At 38.0% G+C, this 17,419-nt stretch overlaps 1 protein-coding gene and 1 long non-coding RNA gene across 3 annotated transcripts; one reads left to right on the plus strand and one right to left on the minus strand.

Annotated features, from left to right (window-relative positions):
• Position 1: 1 nt before the first annotated feature.
• Positions 2–16,986, minus strand: plgrkt (plasminogen receptor, C-terminal lysine transmembrane protein). 2 transcript variants are annotated; one of them, XM_074618236.1, is made up of 5 exons: positions 16,913–16,986; positions 16,514–16,617; positions 4,230–4,360; positions 3,132–3,241; positions 2–2,563 (listed from the first exon to the last, which is right to left on the minus strand). In XM_074618236.1, exons 2-5 carry the CDS (start codon positions 16,592–16,594, stop codon positions 2,436–2,438), a joined length of 450 nt encoding a protein of 149 aa, XP_074474337.1. In that variant the 5' UTR covers positions 16,595–16,617; positions 16,913–16,986; the 3' UTR covers positions 2–2,435. The 2 variants fall into 2 exon arrangements, with proteins under 2 accessions (XP_074474337.1, XP_074474338.1); XM_074618237.1 differs by having other exon boundaries at positions 16,813–16,969.
• Positions 8,935–11,821, plus strand: LOC141757641 (uncharacterized). The gene is made up of 3 exons (XR_012591690.1): positions 8,935–9,188; positions 10,226–10,291; positions 11,517–11,821. It is a non-coding gene; the product is annotated as an uncharacterized LOC141757641 (long non-coding RNA).
• Positions 16,987–17,419: the final 433 nt, after the last annotated feature.

Here is a 17,419-nt window from a genome sequence, read left to right on the forward strand (position 1 = left end):
GTCTTGGCAATATTTCTTTTTATTGGATTTTCAAATATAGTTTCAATGATGTCAAACAAGTTAAAATTAAACACAATGTATAAATATCAGCACCTTGTTATATTATACATCCATCGAATACATAAAATAAAGCTCTTTAACGCTCAAATTCGACAAATTAACTCTTTCGGTAACAATGACCAAAAAGTTTTAGTGATACATTTTGGATTTATAACAATCTTTCGCTGTCAGGACAAATGTCTGCAGTGTTGATTTATGATATTAACATTTAGATCACTCTGTAGCTGATTTGATCATTTCTTTGATCATTGCTTTGACAGCGAGTGTACCATTTACCTGCCTGGCAGGAAACATCAGCTGTCTAATGTAAAAACCCAAAAGTTATGCATCTAGCACATGATACACGGAGCTTGTCAGCCAAAGTAGGGTTAAAAAAAACATGTGAATATTACATTTCTCCGTGTCAGGTAGCAAGAGAATATACACCAAGAGATTTTCATGTTGTTTTGTGTCTGCCTGATGTGCAAGTAGGCAACTGTTTACTAAAACATCAGCCGTATGGCCTTGATAACCTGTAAGGGGTTATGTTCCTGTCAGTGGGTTTAGGAGTCTTTCTGCCCTCTAGTGGTCAAAAATCACTTAATGCAGCTTCAACTAAGAACATGATTGACATAAACACAACTTGTTGAGACGTACGCCGTGTCCCAATTCAAGTACTACATACTGAGGCTAAGCAGCTTTTCATGCATACTAAGTGTTGAGTGCTCTGTTGATGCACACTATTCTCCCACAATGCAGTGCACAAAGGAAATAGACCTGCGCCAGCTGATTAAAATAAATCGTGGGTGGTGGTGAAACGGCTCAAATATGGAAAACTAAAGTAGGTGTCTAATCTTATAATATTAATACGAAACGGTTTAATGGGCAGTAGCTTTCACACATACAGTATTGTATCATTCCCTGTTAGAATAATTATGGTAAAGTATGTTGATATTTTTTGTATATTAACTGTTAAAATGAGTCATAGATTAGTATGTAGTCTGGATTTGGGACACGGCTGTAGTCTCAGTGTACAATAATGTCTGAGTGTAATATGTAACAATGGTTGAATGTAATTAATGCAAATATACATGTTACAGATTTATTCCATGATATACTCCAGTACTGACGGTGTAACTTACCATAAAACTGCAATTAAGCCCAGGTTTTTTATTTTCGGTGTATATATGAGAAAGCCTTCAATGTCTTTCGCACAACAATCTTGCTCAGCAAAGATCGTAAATAAATACTATCAAATTGTTTATTTAAACCGGTATGAATATTACTTGCATAAAAATTAGGCTAACAAATAACCTATTAATTACAAGTCATTCATTTGATCTTGCTCCGGTAGGTTATTTACAGGCTTACTGGATTTTTTTTTTCCGTCAGAGCATTTGATTCAATTTCAACAAATATAACAAAAACATTTTTTGGAGAACATTACCAACCCTAGCTTTGACAACGCTCGTTTTACGGCAAGCATACCGCCTCAACACCTCTCTTTATCCCCTTTAAACCAACCTGTCTGTCAGCGACGAGCCTATTTGGCATACCGCAAAGGAAAAGGGGTGAAAACTAAACAGAGAAAGGTGGGGACACTCTAATTTTGTAGCCAGGGAGGTCATGAAAACAAACATATCCAACAACACGGTGCAGGAAATATTGTTTATGTCAGTTAAAGTGCGTTCTTCGTTTGACGAACGGTTAGCAGACAGTGAGCAACAATGGACTTCACATGATAATATCCACAATTTGGATTCATTTTTATGAAAAAAACGTTTGATTCTTTCGATCCTTGTATTTTTACGGATTAAAGGAATATAAATAATCGAAGAATTGACACATATTCTGAATTTATGAGCGCTTCAAAAGGTAGGGAGTCACCACTTGTTTTCATATCTCTTGTTTACCATGCTGGTAACTCTGAATGAGTTATACTTTGATGCTCATGGTTTCCATGAAATGAACTGAACAATTGACTTGTGGAGATTCTAACTGATCTAACGATGTGTTGCATGTCCATATTGACAAAAGTTACCTGCCGTCTAATTGAGAACCTGCGTTTCTTTGTCAAAAGTGTGGCCACACCTGGAGAGTAAAAGGGACTGGGCGTATAATGGGGGCTCTGCTTTTAATTGGAGTTTTACGGTAAGTATTTTGTTTGGCTTAAGTAAATGTGTTTAACTACTGATGCACCTCTAATAATAATAACAACAAAAACATAATTCTTTTTATATTCATTAATATTGAATTTGACTCAAGGTCCATGATAAAGAAATAGTGCAAACCATAGACTCAATAATGTCAAAAAGGCAGTTTTTTTCTTAAGCAAAAGCAGAATGGGTGAATGCATCGGCTGGACGGTTATGATTTTGTCTCAAACAACCAACACGTCATTTCTCCAAGAAGGAGGCGAGGCTGCTTCTAGCGCGGCGGGCTTTCTCTATGCTATCGAAAGTTGGAGTCCCGTGAGGCAAGTCCAGACGGTCGTGTTCAGACGCCATAATACTCTCAGCCTCCCCTGAAGGTACAATAGAGAACAATAATACATGTGCATTATGGCAAATGGGTGTCTGTGAAAACAATTATTTTTGTCCTATACATACAGTAGTTGTTTTAAATCAGCCAGTTCATTCAATAATGTGTCAGCTAATTAACGCTAATTATTGGGTTATTACTATTGAGTTTCTGCCTTTCCAGGTGAGCACTGATGGCAGAGAATATAAATGTATTATAGCTGCTTTTACATATGTATATGATAATTATACCCCCAAAAAAAGATTTGGGCATGTGAGGTATAGACACCTCCAGGCATGTGGGTGTATTTTGGGGATACACAGATGTTCAAATATTAAACATACTAATGTCTGACTAACCATTTAATTACATTTATATGCATAACTGTGATTTGATGCGTGACTTTTGTAATAAAAGGCATTTTTGTTTAATAAACTTTTGATAATTGTGGATGTGTGTGTAACAGCTCAGGCTGAAATTCAATGGAAGGCTTGTTTTTCTTTTTCTGGCCAGCATTAAAGCTCTGCTTGTGTGGGGTAATGATGATGATAATAATAACTGCTTTGACTTACCTCTCATGCGATAAATAAGTGTCCCATAAGCGCTGTCCATCTGGTAGGCAAGTAAGAAGCTGAGAGGGATGACGGGAGCAAATAGGGCCGGTTTCCTTCTTTTTAGCGCACTGAAGAAAAGTAAAGAGACAAAGAGAAGAACATGTTAGTATTTTACACTGTAATTATGTGATACAAAGATAAATAAAAGCACTCAGAGAACGCATACTTCCTTTTAGGCTACACAATTATATTTTTGGATCTGCAATTTGCATTAAAATACACACAGCCATTCGCTAATTTTCTCAATAATTAAATCCTGAGAATATAGAACGATAAAAAAGTGAAGTGAATCAGACTCACGACCACTGATGTACAGACATTTAAAGGGCTGCTACACAGTTAAAAATGTATGTGACTACTGTGACGAACCCTTGCAAAACATCACACATGGAGCTGCGCCAGTAAAGGATACTACACTGTGATTACTTTAATACTGAAGCTGTGAAGACTTGCAGCTGACACATACAAGCTGATACAGGTTGTTCTCTCACTGTGCATTATTACTGGGTCTTTGTATGTGTGTGTTAGAAACAAGAGATCATCTCTAGGTGAATTCATGTTAAACTAAACCCCTGTGCGCTGACTTCTACCGACTTTACTCATGTAAAAGTAGCAATACTACAGTATACAAATACTCTGTTGCAAGTAAAAGTCCTTCATTCAAAACCTTACTTAAGTAAAAGTACAAAAGTTTTGGCATTAAAATGTATTCATTATGCAGAATGGCCAACATCAGAATAATGTATATATGATATTATTGGATAAGAATTATTGATACATTAATGTGGTAAAGGTGGGTCTTATTTTGTAATATATATACTGCTGGGAAGCTCAATAAAGTTTTATATTAACTTATAATAATACATCATTTATTTGTTGATTACATTTTGTATTATTATCTGAAGTTTTCAAACAAATGTAGTGGAGTAGAAGTATAAAATAGCATAAAATGGCAATACTCAAGTAAAGTACCTCAGAATTGTACTTTAGTACAGTACTTGAGTAAATGTACTTTCCACCACTGGACCTCTATGAGCAGCTGTATACAAAACTCACCCCACAGTGAGTCCGAATGTAGTCAGTGCGTAGAAAGTCCCAAAGTATTTGAGAAACTCTCTGGACCAGGCGACCTGCATCGCCATCTGTCTCTCTCTCATCTGGTTCTGCATCAGGATCTGACGGTCCATCTGCACACAGGAGACAAGGAGACAGAAGACGTCATAACAGACCTTTAAAACCAAATGTGGACACTATAGTCAACTTGTAACATGAAATATTTAATGATGAGAAATAAATTGTTTCAGGAATACAAATAAAACAAAAAGAAAATTGACAAATGAAATTACCAAATAAATAAAATACTAGAGTCTGATGTTAGCCCATCACAGATATATCTGTATCAGCATTTATGTTGGCTAATAAGCAACAAAAAATGTCAATACTACAAAGGTATGTTTGACATAATTAGGAACAGTATCTTCATTCATATAGTTTGTCTACCAGAGAGCACTGACAACTTTATTTTTCAAATGTTAAATGTCCAGCTCAGTACATATCTTGGTTACAATTGGCTCTGAGTCCATTTTTTTTTGGCTGAGTTGTGTGAGAGCGTTAAGAGAGAGTTAGAGAGAGTTAAACCTGGTCCCTATTTACATTAATTCAACAAAAATGTACTCCGTTTTTTGGACGTTTCTGGATTCTCCATTCACCGTGGAAACATGCAAGAAAAAAAAAGCTTTCCTCAAGAATTCAAGAGTAACACACGATGAGTAATTGATATACAAATGATCATTTTCAAGGGTGAAGTATTCCTTTAATGGTACGCGCTCTACCCGGTGAGCTACCAGAGACCCCCAAGAGCCAAATTTAACAGATAACATTTTTTGTTTAAGTTATGTGTTCATCTGAAGAATATCGGTCTATATAACCCTGGACATTAGAGCTGCATCGCCTACTCTTTTAATAATTAATTCAGTCATTTTTCATGTAAAAAATGTCAGAAAAAGCTGTTTTCAGCCACTCAAATATAGAGATAACCTGCTTTTCTCTGTTTTATATCATATACACAAACTGAATAACTTTGTTTTTTTTGGAGATTTTTTTTTAATGTTTTCTGACATTTTATAGACCAAACAATCGATTAATCAAGAAAGTGATCGGCTGATTAATCGATAATGAAAATAATGGTTAGTTGAAGCCCTACTGGATGTTAAAGCAGTGAGACGGACAGGCAGTCGGAGGGACAACGACAGGGTTCAAAGCAACGAGGGACGGCCAGTCCAGTCTCAGAAACACTGCGTCCATGCTGATGATGAACCTCAGTCAGATGAATCTATTGTCTGCTGTTTCCTGTTTGACGTCACTCACGTCTACATGCTTCCTTCCTTCAAAATGACTGCTAACGAGCTGACTGAGTGACATTTTAATTTAAAAAGCCTTTATCCCTTAAAAAAAGTGAATGTGTCAAAGATGAGCTTTTATTTCCACTTAAGGAATGTGACATCAACTCACTGATGACGTAAAGGTAAAAAAAAAAAGACCACAGTTCCATTCAAAGGAGTCCGTGACGCAAGTGGGTGACGTAAATTACAACATGTCTGAAAAGCAACATTTGATTTATTTTCTCGTTTGATTTGATTATTATTAACATTATTAATATTATTTATATTCCCACTAGACATATGTGCATTACTCTGCACCCTGCTTTTTGCACTTCTGGCACATAAAAACATTTTTCAAACAGAATGACTGAGTTGTGCCAATGAGTGAATAAAAAAAAAACACCTCAGTGGTCAGTACTACAGTGCACACTACCTACACTTTGCTGTAAAGCTTTAAGGAGTAGGAAGAAATAATGTTCGATTTGAGCTGCTGTTGAAATTTGAGCCAGTCTGCATCCGGGCAAGAAACATCTACATTTAGGTAACAGAGAAGGATGAGCCATTTCAAGCCAGGCTATGAGGTGCAGGAGCCTCTAATTGAACAAGTCAGTGTTAATTTAATGTTTGATGAGGGAGTCGGCTTCTTATTGACCAACTCACAGCACTAAATGTGTTTAACTTGTCAAGCAGGATAAATACTGGCAGGATCGGTCAACCCCTCGGGGCCTGACGGTAGGCATGAGATAATTATCTCCAGTCACTTTCACTAATGGAAGTTATATGACAAATTTAATGCATATTTCAACAATAAAAAAAAGTGCTTAGGAATGGTTTAACATATTCTATATAATGACAAAGCCTTGCCCACTTCGCCCAGTTTGCAACATTCAGAAGTCCAGTGTAGATTTTATATGTTTATATACTTTATATGCTGGGCAACTCTAATAATATAAACTGTAATAGCTCTAATCAAATACCTTTGTTGCCTAATACATGACCAAAATGTATTTTCCTGTTGTGACCGTGCTGAAGTGGGGTGACTAATAAAATTCAGTAGTAGAGGAGAAAGAAGGGCGTAAAGTTCAGCCTAAAATTACTGCCTTGCGGTTTGTTTGCCTCCGCCAACCAGTCAAGTTTACAGTTTACATCCATGTCTGTCCAAAATGTCATCACTTCATAAAAAACAGCTCAGGAGGGTTAAGCTGTAATCATCGGGCTGAGACGGCACTGGCAGGTAAAAAATACTATAAAAGGCGCTGATGAAGTGCAATGAACTCTGAAATTTGATCTGATTTTTAAGCATGCTGTTTAATCAACATTTGTGACCATCAAAAGGCTCAGGTAGATAGAGATGGCATGTGATAGATGTGCTAATGTGCTAAATAAATAAAATGGGATGTAGGGGGAAGCACCTAGCATCAGTTTGCAAGCCAGCGTTTGGAAGTTTTACCAAATGTCTACAGATGCCAGATATTTGCACGAGAGGATCCTCCCACACCGAGCGTTATGTACCTGAGCTGTCAAGCGGGGGAGAAAGCGCGCCGCAGCAGAAAAAGGAAAGAGGTGTGCTTATCTTGTTTTCATAATCGTTGGAAGCCTAAATTGTGACTGATATTGAAAATGCGATTAATTGCACAGTCCTAGTCGGTTGGACAAAACAATTTGTAGATGTCGCGCCGTAGGCTCTGGGAGTTTTTTTCACTCCCTTTCTGACATTTTATAGCCCAAACAGGCATCATGCAATCATAAGCTGGGGGAGCACGGGTATGAACTTGTAGGCTACATATTTAAACATTTGCTCATCATGAAACTTGGAAATAACTTTGTAAATAATTACTGTAATCACCAAGCTGGTGACGAAAGGCTACCTCTCCAGAATTTTTTTTTTTAATGTAATACTCAGAGACTCTGGGTGGAGTAATGTTTCTAAAGTAGTGGGAATTCACAGGAACGGCTTCTGCAATCAACAGTTCATGTGCCCTAATCATGGGGTCCGCTTAGCTAAATTAGTGAACAATAGTGAACTCGAGGATGCCTCATTAAAATGAGGCACAGTCCGAATGGGAAACCAAATGCAGCAGGTGTCGTTTTAATGAGTCAGGAATTTCATTATGTTTCGATTAGAGCCCCTTTTCCAAGGACAGCAAGGGGAAATTACCCATTATTATGTTATATTCCTCAAGAGCGAGAAATGTGTAATGAATGCTTTCTGGTGACTCAGTTAAAGAGAAACGTGACCTCTCGTGAAGTCATCCGCTCTCTCATCTAGGTCGCCAAAACAGGAAGTAGGCCGGACATACTGGATGTTCGGTTCTAATAAACTATCTGGAAACTACCTACTTCTTGTCAATGATGATCATTTTATCCCTTTTAGTGACCTGCATCTAAGTTTACTTTAAAGAGAGTGTAGAATATTCCAATGGACATAAAAAGTAGTTAAAAAAGACATGGGAATTGTCTTAGTGGAGGCGTTAATCCGAGTATAATCGGTATGATGTGTTGAAACAAAAGCAAACAGCTGATTATTAGTAGCTTGCCTCTTTGTTGAATGGCACCCCCTCTCACTGGCTCATGAAAAGTCTGCTCAAATGATGCATTCAAGTGCAATATACAAATTGCAAGACTGCTCTTATTAAGACTGCAACTAACTATTATTATTTCACTATCTATTAATCTGCCTATTATTATTATTGACTCATCTTTTAGTCTCACTTTACTGTTATGCAGCCGTTAAAACCAGGAAAAGACAATGCTTATGCCACATTATCCAAAATCTAAGACGATATCTAGTCTCATACCATGATATCGAAAATATTGCCCAGCCCTGCGTCAGCACTGACGCAGCTGACACGGAATCAAGTTTCAAACATACGGGAATCACAAACTCTGCCAGCAGACGCTCTCCGCCATCCGGAAGCTCAACGCCCTCTCTCTGTCGCACCCAACCTACCGCTCCCCTTGTACCAAAGCATCAAAAAGCACGTCCTCGTCTATTGCAGCATCTGCTACTTCACAGTCATTAACAGGAACAAACTCATTCAAAACCACAACCACAAAAAATCCACTTCTAACCTCACAGATGGGAACGTAAACACTGCAGACATCCAAATCACAATCAAACATGACTGGAAATTGGGTATCATTTGAAAGTTTCCTATTAGCGCAGATACAATTGAGGAGTTTTGGTTGCGATACCAAAATGATATATAAGCATGTGTCTCTATTCTATTATCTATTCTATTCTTTATTCATTTAAATGAATAAGTAACATGTTGTCTAAACAAAAGCATACAGTCGTCAATTGGCAAAATATTGATGACATGTCGTCTATGTCAAAATGACTTCAGGGACACTTTGTATTTCTCAAGTGCCAACATGTCCAAACCCATGCATGATAAACTAGAGTTACTTAGAAAAACTGACAAAGCAACATAGTGTTACCTTTACCTACGTGTGTGCTTTAAAAATAGACATTAAGTCTCTCAGTGGAAACGTGGCAAAGGGATGAGCAATGCTGTGGATTTTGAAAGGCAAGCTTGGACAAGCAGCGGAGGAGACGGTGACTGGAAAGAGCAGTGAAGAAGAAGTGAAAGAAAGAAATGAGGCACAATGAGTTCACTCCGAAGGTGACAAGGTGAGAGCAGAGCTGGAAATTCACTGACATTTTATAAAAGCTACAAGCATACGGGACAATACCTGGAAAACTGATACACACAAATCATCACGGTCTATATACTGAAAGTAGTAGATGTGACAGAAAGAGAGAGAGAGAGAGAGAAACCCACAGCACACACACACACACACACAAACAAGAGATATTATGGCTACCATGTTATTTATCATAGTCTTACATGTCCAGTGTTTTTCCTGACAATTTAAATACAAAATATCTTTTGTATTTTGCATCATTTGTGTTTTAAAACCATAAATAAAAAATGTCTCTGTAAGTACGTGCTCCAACAAGTAAAAAAGGGTCGTGTCTAGAAGGTAACCCACAAGTTGCAAAACTCTCGCAAGATGGTTGAGGTTAGGCATTGACCACAAATGGTTGAGGTTAAGATGGGTTACCTTATAGACACAACCGTACAAAAAGTTTGATGATGAAGCAACAACAACACTTATGTTTCCATCACGTCACGCCTGATTAGTTGTGGCGGTTCCTTGGGGTACCCATATCTATAGAATTTGTCCAGATCTCAACACTGAAGCTGGTTTGACATCCCTACTGCTCTCTATTCAAATTTGCAGTACACAAAATCCTGTAGTGGACAATTGAAGAGTGTTATTGTGATTCATGTTTACATTTTAATCAGTGCATCCCATAACTGGTTCAGGCTTGCTTCTTTCATCTCATGGATATAGTTAATATTAAATACATGTTGCCTTTATTGTTTCTTGCTTTAAAAGGAACAGTGTGTAGGATTTAGCGATATCTAGAGGTGAGGTTGCAGATTGCAACCAGTTCAAACTTCTCCTGCGTGCCAAGCGTGTAGGAGTGAAGTGGAAGTTGCCGTTTGTGAAGCAAGAACAATAGAGGCTTCCAGTGTCTTGTTTCGCAGCGGCCCGAGTGGAGTGTCGGCAAGGGGTTAACTCCGGAGCGAGTAACGTTATCGACTCCGGCCCAAGCAGGAAAAGTTAACTTAGTTGTTTGTCCGTTCTGGGCTACTGTAGAAACATGGTGGTCGGCTCCGTGAGGAGGACCCGCTCCCTATTTGGATATAAACAGCTCATTCTAAGGTAACGAAAACACAATGATTTTCATTTTCCGGTGATTATACACTAAAAAAACCCTATTTATTATTATTATATATTTCATTTCTGCCAATAGATCCCACTAATTGTTACACACTGGTCCTTTAATAATGACCGGCTTTAACTAAGATCAGATCATAGCCCTTGTGTTAGCCACTATACACTGTCTCCCATTACCCAATAGAACTGATTTTATTATTATTGATTACCCACAAGGCACTTCATGGCAGAAGTCTCAATGTTGACTTCATCATTTGACCCGGGGCTTCTAGCTGTCCTCCCAATAATTTAAAACTACAGGATTTATTTGCGGCGAAAGCTTCCATAAAAAAGCTGAAAAGAAGAGAAAAGAGAAACTTGGTATTTCCCTAATTTTCACCCTGTGTTCTATTGTACTACTCAATACGTAAGTAAGTCTTTCCTGTTTAATGTGTCTTCTTTCTGCACTTTTTATTTATATTTAATTCATGTTTTTGAACAGCGCTAAAGAATCTCAACTTTTATTCATTACTAGTGTCTGCATTATCTTTAGAAAGTGAGGAACGCAGTGGGGAGAAACCAGTGAAATAAATCAAATCAAAACTTTGTAGGGAGGTCTCACCTCTCACCTACTTCACATTCAGGCCCACTCAAATTCAGCGACTGTGAATGAAAAGCACAACCCTATCATTAGCTACTAAGACCCTTATTAAAAAAATTAACAAAAACGTCATTGACGTCACTTCACAGCTGCCATTCATTCTGAGGACATGAGTCACACCAACACACCCATACCCAATACATTTTCAATGTTTTGTCATGTTTCAGATGGACACCGTGATTCAAACACAAAGCCAATTAACTTTGACTAAGAGTCCACAAGGCAAGAGTGTGGAAAGGAACAATTAGCTTTGAATGATGTGACTTGAAAACACTGGCAAGCAATCATCTTTGACATCTTAATGCACGGGGAGGCAACAGTGTTGCTTCACAGATATTCTGAAATTGTCAATCTTATTCATTCAATTTGGTGGTGAAAAGATGCAATTTCACTATTACAAACCCTAACGTACCATTTGTCCATTAGCGACCCTGAAGATTTCTGTTTGACTGTTGGACATTTGAGTATGTTTTGTTCAGTCAAGATCTGAAATATTATATTTGTCTAACTATAAAGCGAGGAATCTCTCCGTCTGTCTTTCCGTATGTCCTATGCATATCTCGAGAACAGCTCATCCGATCGACCTCACACTTGGTGGGTGTATTACTGCGGACCCCATGGAGTGCTTCATAACATTTTGTGCAATTTGGGCACGGCACAAGCACACGGCGCTCTGTGCAGCAGCAGGCGGTGGGACTTCAGGGCTCTGCAGACAGGCCAGCACAGTGACCCTGCAAGCTGGCGTCTGTATCAGCAGAACTCTGTTAAATAAAACAAGGAAAATAACAACGCGGCTCTAATTACCAACCAAATGTACCAATAAAATTAGATTCACCATCTTTTCTGGATCTATCCAAGCATCTCCTGTAATTCAGCAAACAACAAATCCATGAAAGAGCACGTGTTAAAGTATTTTTACCGTGTTTCTCAGTAAAGGAAAAGCAGTCCGGAGGTAAGAGTGACATTCTCTTCACAAATACCACTTCGACACACAACACAGCGCTTTCTACAGTCACTGTGGCGTCTTCCTGATTTTAGAAGCTTTTCTCTCATCAACTTCTCACAAAACTTCTTCTGAATATATTATATTTTTGTGGGGTTTTGTTTTGGAAGCCTCTCGCTGTCTCACGTGCTGCAGTACCACTCTCCGCCTGAATGTGTTATGATGCACCTGCGGGGGGGCGCTGTTTTACAAAAAAAAGGTTGAGAGTTAATATAAAAGAAAACTTTTTTTCTGAAGTAAAACTATTAACTATTAATAGTAAAACTATTGATAGTAATACAATTAATACCGCACAGTATCCTGCAATCAAATTTTTACTTCACAGGAAGAGTTAAAGAGAGGCATTATCAGCACAATGTGCTTAAATTGACTTAACATGACTTTACTTAACTTTCAAGGTGGAGCTTTCAATTCTGATATTACGCTGGATACATAGTTTAATGAATAATAGTGCATCATATTCTAATTGTTATATGAGTCAAATCTGAATCTGCAATGTAACCACTAACACTTCTCTGTCAGGTAAATGTAGTAGTACAATATTTTCCTCTGAAGTAGAAGTACACAGTAAGTAGTATGCGATTGAGTTGCACATTGTTTTACGTGCTTTGGGGGCCTTTTGTAAGTTATTTCGGGGTACAATGAGTGTTTTTTTTTTCCCGTGAACCAGAGTGTATTTCACCAGAGCTTCTGACCGTGAGTAGCCGCGACTTGGGCGGTGACGTAACTATGTCATGGCAGGTGTTGGCCTACTGCTCAGGACTCAAGGAAGTGTCCGAGAGTGAAGTTGTTTGCATGAGCGGTTCTTGTGAAAGCTGCGAGCAGTCCATTCTAAACAGGCACTGCACTAGTTAATGATCAAAATAAATGAAAAATTAGAAATGTCTTGATAATTTGTATTCAAAAGTGATGCCAAGTGTGAATTATAAATATGAAACTATCTGTCGTAACTTAAGTCAATGAAACAATGTAGATCTACTACAGCAATGCTTAAGCATCACGTACCTAATATTTACCTGTGAGTCATCGTCACGACCCAAATGAGGGCGCTCTGAAACTCAATTTCCAAAACCTTTGCCATCACTGAATATTAGTCATCCTCTACCACATTTACAGCCGGGAAAGCAGGAGAAAAAATTACGGGGCAGAAAACACAACAAACCTTTTGGGTGTAAGTTGGATAATGTCATTGGTGTTATGACAGTCACACACCCCACCTGCTGCTCAGCAGCTTACAGGCATGCATAAATCACAACAAATTGGCTCCAAAAAGGAGAAGAAAAATACCCACAATCCTTTGTTTAAATGAAATAATGAGTGCAATAAAACATGTGGTCTCTAAATGGAAAAGGCTGAGATACAAACTGAAGCTTGTGTTCCTGGCTTTGACAGTGTGATTCATGTAAGAAAGACTGAACGCCAGGCTGACAAGAAAGATAGATAAATTAGATTAATGTGATGGTCAGATTGATGGCCTGAGTCTGTTTTCTGGGAAAAAAACCTGCCAAAACTCTGGTCCATGTGGGCTGGTTCACTGGTACAATTGATGGATTACCCTGGCATATTACAGCCCCATGCTTGCTGTGTAGTAACTACATTTAAAAGATACTATTTCAGGTTTCATGTTTGCTGTGTAGTAATTACATTAAAAGATATTATTCTAGAAATATGCACAATGTAAATATGTATACCCTGAAGGTAACAATTAAAATCAAAATAAATAATAAACATAATGTTGTTAAACAACACTGCCCTACCTTAACCCTCCCACATGGTGTCTTTTGCTCTCTGTACTTTTTTATATCCTGGTTACACCCTAACAGTACATCCCTACAGTAATAGCTATTGAATGCTTTAGTATTGTCTTTACCTCATAAGACATTAAGCAATGTTGGATCTCATAGAAAAAAAAGTGTTTACTCAAGATCTGTATCACAAAACTTTCCTGTAATGACAAGTGTTTTATCTGTTTGCGTAATCTGGGTCGTAAAGTCTAAAACTGTTTTGGATTTCCCAAGGGTTCTCCAAAACGGTGGAAACTGTGTCAAAAATAAACTCCCCAGTGACAAAAACATTAATAAGGTCAGACACCTACAATTACCATATTCCCATAAAACAATAAATAAAGCTGGTATTCCTGCCCTACATTTAAAAAATACTATTTCAGGTTTCATGTTTGCTATGTAGTAATAACATTAAAAAGATATTATTCTAGAAATATGCACAATGTAAGTACAAGTCAATAACATTTTAATCTTAAAGCTAGATTTTGACACAGAGGGACCTCTTTAAAACAGGGTCACTAGATCAAGTAACAAAGCAGGACCCAATTCAAAAGGTAACTTCTGTGTTTTTCAACCTGGACACTATTGTCCCATGTTTTTATGTCTAACTGACCAATAGGGACAACAATTTCTGAAAATTGGTCCAGTATTGAGAGATAACGCTGTAGACGGCAGCCACTCACAGGCTGCAGTATGGTGCTAACATTGGGGCAAGCTGGCACTGCCATTTACGTCCACTTAAAGTGCTTGTTTTTGCCATGACAGGCTCTGACTGTTATTATAAGTGTCTGACAACATCATGGAAAGAGTCTCGCTCAAGGAGAAGTCTCGTTCTGAAATCTGGCGAGGTGATGTGTTGCCGGAAGATAACGGTGGAATAGTGGAATACATCCATGGTGGAAACGCGAGTGCCGGCCGGGCAGTTTGTTGTGTTGGAGTGCAGAAAGCGTAGCTTAGTGTTATCTAAAAGATTTTCAATGTTACGGCTGAATATTTAGATGATTTCGACAATGTGGATGAGGTCTTTGAATTCGATGGCCGCCTGTATTTATTTGAGCCAGAGTATACGGATATTCAGGTTTCCGAACGAGACTTCTCCATGAACGGGACTTGGACACAATAACAAACAGACCGGATCAAGCGAAAGGTAAGAAAAACATTTTATTTCTCTGTAGGGTCCCTAACATGATGTTGTCAGACACTTATAATAACAATTTGAGCCTGTCAGTGGCAAAACAAGCAATTTTAGTGGACATAACTTTACATTGACGTTGCTCACTTGCCCACGCAGCTCGTTTTGCTGCTGCCAATTACTGCGTTATCCCTCAATACTGGACCAATTTCAAAAATTGTTTTCCCCATTAGTCATTTAGACACAAAAACATGGGGAAATAGGGACCAGGTTGAAAAATGCCTAAGTTACCCTCAAGGTCATACTACATATCAGTAGTATATGCATACATACAGTATACTGTATACTACATACATTAATACATACTACATTTCTGTTTACACCTCTGTATGTATATATGTATTACTTTCATCATGAATATACATACTACATCCTGTTTACATTCAACTTATTCATTTGTAATACTCCCTTCCACAAATTTATATTTACATTACTTCTTTTATATTTATGTATGTTAATATTTAAGCCCTATATTTTAACCTGCACTATTTTATGTCTTTGATTCTCCCTTTGCTTTTACTTGTGTGATTTTCCTTTTTTATATATACATTTTTAAAATGGGCATTGTTGAATGGTAACTGAGACCCAAGATTTTCATTGCCAACGACTGCTTGCTGTAATTGTTGTGCATATGACGAATAAAGAAACTTGAAACTTGAGGTCTTCATTGTGTCAGTTGACATTGTGCTTTAGTAGTGTGTTGCAAATTCCCATTTTCCAACTTGTGCAAAATGCTGCTGCTCTCTTTTTAACTAACACTTCCAGACGTGAACACATCGCCCCTGTACTTTACTCGCTCCATTGGCTTCCAGTTCGCTTTAGAATCGATTTTAAGCTCTTGATGTTTGTTTTTAAAGCCATTAACGGCCTCGCCCCACCTTATTTGTCCGAGATTTTAACTTTCCACGAGCATAACAGGGCTTTACGGTCATCGGGTCAACTTTTTTTAGAAGTCCCAAGGTCGAGGTATAAGCTGTGGGGTGATCGTGCTTTTGCTGTCGCTGCTCCTAAACTATGGAACAAGTTACCCCCTGATATACGCACTATCACTGACCTAGTACTTTTTAAATCTAAGCTCAAGACTTCTTTATTTCGATTGGCTTTTAATATCTACTAGCACTGTGACATTTTTCCTGTGCTTTTTATGTACCTTTTTATGATTTTATGATATGTTATGGTTTTATTCCTGTTATTTCTTGATGTTAATGTAAAGCACTTTGGGTACCTTTTGGTTATTGTAAAGGGCTATACAAATAAATGCTGATTGATTGATTGATATTCCTAAACAAAATTACAATTGATCATATTGCCACATGGTGAACCTGGAGCTATTGGGGCCTTGTAGGTGGTTGTCTTGCTTTGCACATCGGGCTTTGACTGGTACAACATACATGTACATATATGTTCATGTACCACAGTAGATTAAGGACAAGCCTTCAGCATAACACTCACTTCCATGTCCCACCTGACACCTGAATTCACCACATTGTTCCAGGTGCATGAAGTAAACCATGAGTGCATATAGCTACATCTTCTGAACAATGTTGTTTTTAATATCATGTGAGTGAGTGTGTGCACCTTCACTCACCTGCAGCCGTGCATTGTGCAGCATGAACTCTTGCTGCTTCTTGAGGTTTGCATCCATGGACTTAGACAGTAGAAACCCCATGTTTCCACGCTGTTACTGTTCACCTAAACACACAATTACTCACACTTATACTTCAGCCAAACGTTACCAACACTTACAGGCACAGATAGTGAATGTATAGAGCTAAAAGCAACGTTAAAAACTGTATTTACTTCAACATAAATAAAGCTTCGCTCGATAAGCGTCGCTTTTAACCTTGAGTGGTAACTTGGTTAACTAATAAATAAACCTTTACATACCTAATGTACTCTGAAGACGGTGGGTTAAGTAAGGTGACGTTACTGACTTACTCGTCACACTAAAAGCAGGTTTGACGAGCTATTCAAGGGCATACTGTACCTGTATGAAAACAAAACGTGTGCTGCCAGCACACCCTCAGAAACAGACACTTCCGGTATAAATAAACACTATACTCCCGGGAGAACTTTCAAAATAAAACAAAAAAGCATGTTATAGCAATCCTCAACAAACAGGATGCTTTCCAAATTTCAAAACTAAAATATTAAAGGGGCATTATAATGCCAGTCTACCACCAAAATAAGTCATTGTAAACTCACTATTAAAGCAAATGAATATCATGGGGATTTTTCATCAGGGACTTAATCACATTCATGATTGAAAGGAATTCATTCAAACCAGTTTATTAACACGTTTCGGCTGAGTAAGTGAAAAATTGGGGCTGAGAAATATACAATTTACACCCAGTGCTTGTGTTAAAGAGGTATAGTGCACTGGTACATGGTCCCAGGGTAGGTGCAGTTAAAGAGAAATGGCTCCCTCTGTTGGTGTTTGTGGGATAGATAGATAGATAGATAGATAGATAGATAGATAGATAGATAGATAGAT

Source organism: Sebastes fasciatus, chromosome 19 (assembly GCF_043250625.1).
Source record: "Sebastes fasciatus isolate fSebFas1 chromosome 19, fSebFas1.pri, whole genome shotgun sequence".
NCBI lineage: Eukaryota > Metazoa > Chordata > Actinopteri > Perciformes > Sebastidae > Sebastes > Sebastes fasciatus.

Bases quoted from the DNA above. Each gene is read 5' to 3' on its own strand.
- plgrkt (XM_074618236.1), bottom strand. From the start codon at position 16,594: ATGGGGTTTCTACTGTCTAAGTCCATGGATGCAAACCTCAAGAAGCAG. The intron at 4,361-16,513 runs GTGAGTGAAGGT...TCCTGTGTGCAG, and splicing joins TGCACAATGCACGGCTGCAG to ATGGACCGTCAGATCCTGAT. The intron at 2,564-3,131 runs GTAAGTCAAAGC...TTGTACCTTCAG, and splicing joins ACTTATTTATCGCATGAGAG to GGGAGGCTGAGAGTATTATG.